The sequence below is a fragment of the Triticum dicoccoides genome, chromosome 5B (genome assembly GCF_002162155.2).
Source record: "Triticum dicoccoides isolate Atlit2015 ecotype Zavitan chromosome 5B, WEW_v2.0, whole genome shotgun sequence".
NCBI classification, from domain to species: Eukaryota; Viridiplantae; Streptophyta; class Magnoliopsida; order Poales; family Poaceae; genus Triticum; species Triticum dicoccoides.
The window spans coordinates 394,727,386-394,731,993 of record NC_041389.1 but is presented as its reverse complement, the minus strand read 5'-3'; the positions used below and the strand labels follow the sequence as shown (position 1 = coordinate 394,731,993).

General features: G+C 43.9%; 1 protein-coding gene across 1 annotated transcript; it reads left to right on the top strand.

The window, feature by feature from the left end:
* The first annotated feature begins 253 nt into the window (after positions 1–253).
* LOC119305573 (putative receptor protein kinase ZmPK1) lies at positions 254–2,687 on the top strand. The gene is made up of 2 exons (XM_037582059.1): positions 254–1,481; positions 1,656–2,687. Exons 1-2 carry the CDS (start codon positions 254–256, stop codon positions 2,636–2,638), a joined length of 2,211 nt encoding a protein of 736 aa, XP_037437956.1. The 3' UTR covers positions 2,639–2,687.
* Positions 2,688–4,608: the final 1,921 nt, after the last annotated feature.

The window sequence follows — 4,608 nt, the reverse complement described above, 5'->3', positions numbered from 1 at the left end:
TATATTTTCATAATGTATTTATTCAATATTGTAGTTGTTGCTATTTTCTTCTACATATCTGGCCAAACTTACAAATAATTGACTTTTTGACCGAATTTATACACCATGTACGAGTATTTGGGACAGAGGGAGTAATACACATCGTCATCTAATTACAGCAAGGCATTGAAATATAACCTAAAGATACCTTACCTACCACTCTCTAGTCTCTATGCCTCCATGCCCAAAGTAGAGCTCCCGGGAGAGGAGAAAAATGGCTGCGCGGCTCTTTCTGGCCCTTCTTTTATCATTCTCCTTCCAGCTTTGCTCTTGTGCTCCCCCATGGCAGATCATGACCACTGGCTCATACATGACTCCAGAAGATCATGAGAGAATCTTTCTCATCTCACCAGATACCACCTTCTCTTGCGGCTTCCATCGAGTTGGAACAAATGCTTTCACCTTCTCCATCTGGTACACCGCCGTGAAAACGGTTGTCTGGACGGCAAATCCCTACTCCATGGTGAATGGCTACTATTCCCCAGTGAACATTTACGGCTCCAGGATATCTCTGAAACACAATGGAAACCTGGTCCTGACAGATAACAATGGCTCAATGGTATGGGAAAGCAAGACATCTTCAGGCAAGCACACAATTGTTTCCCTCCTCAACACTGGCAACCTTGTTATCAGTGATTCTGGTAATAATACTGTATGGCAGAGCTTTCACTCACCAACAGACACCTTGCTCCCTTGGCAAAACTTGACGAAAGACACAAGGTTAGTCTCTGGTTACCATCACCTCTATTTTGACAACGACAATGTCTTGCGCCTATTATATGATGGCCCAGAGATTACAAGCATCTACTGGCCAAGTCCAGATTACAATGCACTGAAAAATGGACGCAATAGATATAACAGCACCAGGGTAGCATTTCTTGATGACAAGGGTAATTTTGTGTCAAGTGATGGGTTTAAAATAGAGGCTTCAGATTCAGGTGCTGGGATCAAGAGGAGGATCACAATTGATCACGATGGCAATTTCAGAATGTACAGCTTGGATGTGTCAACAGGGAATTGGGTGGTCACAGGGCAGGCAGTAATACAGATGTGCTATGTGCATGGATTATGTGGTAAGAATGGGCTTTGTGACTACTCAGGGGGCCTTAAATGTAGATGCCCTCCAGAACATGTGATGGTTGATCCAACAGGTTGGAACAAGGGATGCAAACCAGCATTCACAATTGGCAGCAATCAACCACATGAGGATTTCACATTTGTTAAGCAACCTCGTGCAGACTTCTATGGCTTTGATCTGAGCTCTAATCAATCCATCTCATTTAAAGCATGTAGGGACATTTGCCTGAACAGCAGCTCATGTATATCTTTCACATACAAGGGTGGGGATGGTTGGTGTTACACTAAAGACATACTCTACAACGGTCAGGTGTACCCATATTTCCCAGGAGACAACTACATGAAAGTACCAAAGAGTTTCAACGGTTCAGCATCCTCAATCTCCAAACAAGAAAGCCTAACCTGCAGACCCAATGGTTCGGAGATTATGCTAGGATCAGCAAATATGTATGGAATGAAGAAGGACAGCATAAAGTGGATATACTTATATGTCTTTATTGCAATATTGGGAGCTCTAGAGTTGTTTGTCATTGTGACAGGATGGTGCCTTTTTTTCAGACAGAGTAGCATGCCCAAATCAATGGAGGATGGATACAAGATGATAAGAAACCAGTTCAGGCGGTTTACATACAGAGAATTGAGTGAAGCAACTGACGAATTCAAAGAAGAGATTGGGAGAGGGGGTGCTGGAATTGTTTATAGAGGAGTACTTGAAGATAAGAAAATAGTGGCAGTAAAGAAACTCACAAATGTTCAACATGGAGAAGAGGAATTCTGGGCGGAAGTGACTCTAATTGGAAGGATCAATCACATAAATTTGGTCAGGATGATGGGATTTTGCTCTGAAGGGGAAAGCAGGTTATTGGTATATGAGTATGTGGAGAATGAGTCACTGGACAAGTACCTCTTTGGTGAGAGAAGTACTGAAAGTCTGCTCGGTTGGAGCCAAAGGTACAAGATCGCCTTGGGCACAGCAAGGGGTCTTGCTTATCTTCATCATGAATGCCTTGAATGGATTGTCCATTGTGATGTGAAGCCAGAAAACATACTCCTAAGTCGAGATTTCAATGCCAAAATAGCGGACTTCGGACTAGCCAAGCTTGCAAAGCGAGATAGCGCTAACTTCAATTTCACCCAAATGAGAGGCACGATGGGCTACATGGCACCAGAATGGGCACTGAATATGCCGATCAATGCGAAGGTCGATGTTTACAGCTATGGAGTTGTGCTTCTGGAAATTGTGACTGGAACTAGGGTTTCAAGTGGCATAATTGCCAACGAAAGACAAATGGGGTTTCCAGACTTTATCCAGGAGGCCAAACAGATTCTGGCTACCGAGAATATTAATGATCTAGTGGATGCAAAATTGAAGGGGCATTTCGATCTAGAGCAGGCTACTGCAATGGTGAGAATAGCTGTTTCATGCCTTGGAGACAGAAGCAAGAGGCCGACAATGGACGAAGTTCTGAAGTCTCTTATGTCATATGATGATGAAGACTACCATCCTGCCTATTCATATTGATATGAGCTGATGCAAAGATTTGGGCTATCCGCCCTGTGTGTCAACTCTGTTGATGTTACAAGCCAATAGGCATAAGTAGATAAGATACAAAAAAATGTTGTGTGCGTTTGCAAGAAGCTATTGTAAAGTGTAGCAGTTTTTTGTGTTCAAATGCAACAAATAAACAGTACTCCCTCCGTTTCAAAATAAGTGTTGTAGTTTTAGTTCAAGGAGTGAGTGTGATGGACTAATATTTTCTTACATAAAGGCATCAAGTGTTCTCATAACAGCAATGCTTTCTTTTTATCAATAAATTTGGTCAACTAGAGAGAAGGGGGCACTCAGTACATCTATGTTTCGCTTATCACACACAAATTTGGTGTTTACTGTTTAGCTGGAATGATTTAACGATTCAGATTAAAAGTTGGTCACCCATTAGTCTGTACAAACGATTATCCAAACCAAATGTGTTGACAACCCATTGCTATAGTTTGAATCAACATCTGCTTCGTTCCAGCATTTGGTTCATTTCATGAGGAAACAGATAAAACAATCGCCGTCAAGGCAGACAAAACAGACATGACTTTGTCAAAGGCGGAAGCACACCGCAAAGCTAAAGCTAGTACATCACGGGAAGCAGGAAGTATTCTGCAGGAAGTTCAGGATTTAGTGGGGATTTTCTCTAGTTTCCATTTGAGCTTTATTGAGGGATGCAATGTCAGGACCAGAGTCCCTCTGTACTGAATTTAAGCACGAACTAGCAGGTTTCAGACAAGAATTTGGGCGAATTTAACTAGGGTTTTCATTGCAAGAGGAAGGGAAAGTAGTAGCACGCCACCGGCGGCTAGGGTTTACACCCAATAATTCTATTACATGCCTCGAATGGAAGGGAAAGCTGGCTTATATAGCCATTACAGTAGCTGTAAAGCAGAAAAGCAGAAAAGTGCAAGCACATGGCTTGTCGGACGGTGAACAGCTTCTCCCGCGTCTTCTAAGCCGTTGGATGGTTGATCGACGGAGGAGAGAAACCCACTTAAGTGAACCGTTAGCTTGGCCCTGAGACCGTAGGATCTGAGATGGACGGCTGTCAATGCAACTGACACTCAGGAACAGGGGATCTTAAGAACTGAGCCTGACAATACCCCCCGATTAAGCTGGAGCTTGTCCTCAAGCTCTGAATGCAGGAAAAGCTTTCTGGATAAAGGCTGAATCCTCCCAAGTTGCTTCCTTTGGTGGCAGATTTGCCCATTTCACCAACCATCTGACTACTGGAATGCTTATATTGCCTTGCTTCCTTGGAATTAGCTTCCTCTCCAGAATAGTTTCAGGTTCAATTCTGATTGTCCCATCAAGACCAACCAGGGGAAGTTTGGAAGAGGGCACCATGTGACGCCCCCGATTCAATCGTACACTAATCATGCATGCAAATGTGTATGATCAAGATCAGGGACTCACGGGAAGATATCACAACACAACTCTAAAACATAAATAAGTCATACAAGCATCATAATACAAGCCAGGGGCCTCGAGGGCTCGAATACAAGTGCTCGATCATAGACGAGTCAGCGGAAGCAACAATATCTGAGTACAGACATAAGTTAAACAAGTTTGCCTTAAGAAGGCTAGCACAAACTGGGATACAGATCGAAAGAGGCGCAGGCCTCCTGCCTGGGATCCTCCTAACTACTCCTAGTCGTCGTCAGTGGGCTGCACGTAGTAGTAGGCACCTCCGGTGTAGTAGGGGTCGTCGTCGACGGTGGCGTCTGGCTCCTGGACTCCAGCATCTGGTTGCGACAACCAGAAAGAAAGGAAAGGGGGGAAAAGGGGGGAGAAAGCAACCGTGAGTACTCATCCAAAGTACTGCAAGAAAGGAACTACACTACATATGCATGGGTATATGTGTAAGGAGGCCATATCAGTGGATTGAACTGCAGAATGCCAGAATAAGAGGGGGATAGCTAGTCCTATCGAAGACTACGCTTCTGGCAGCC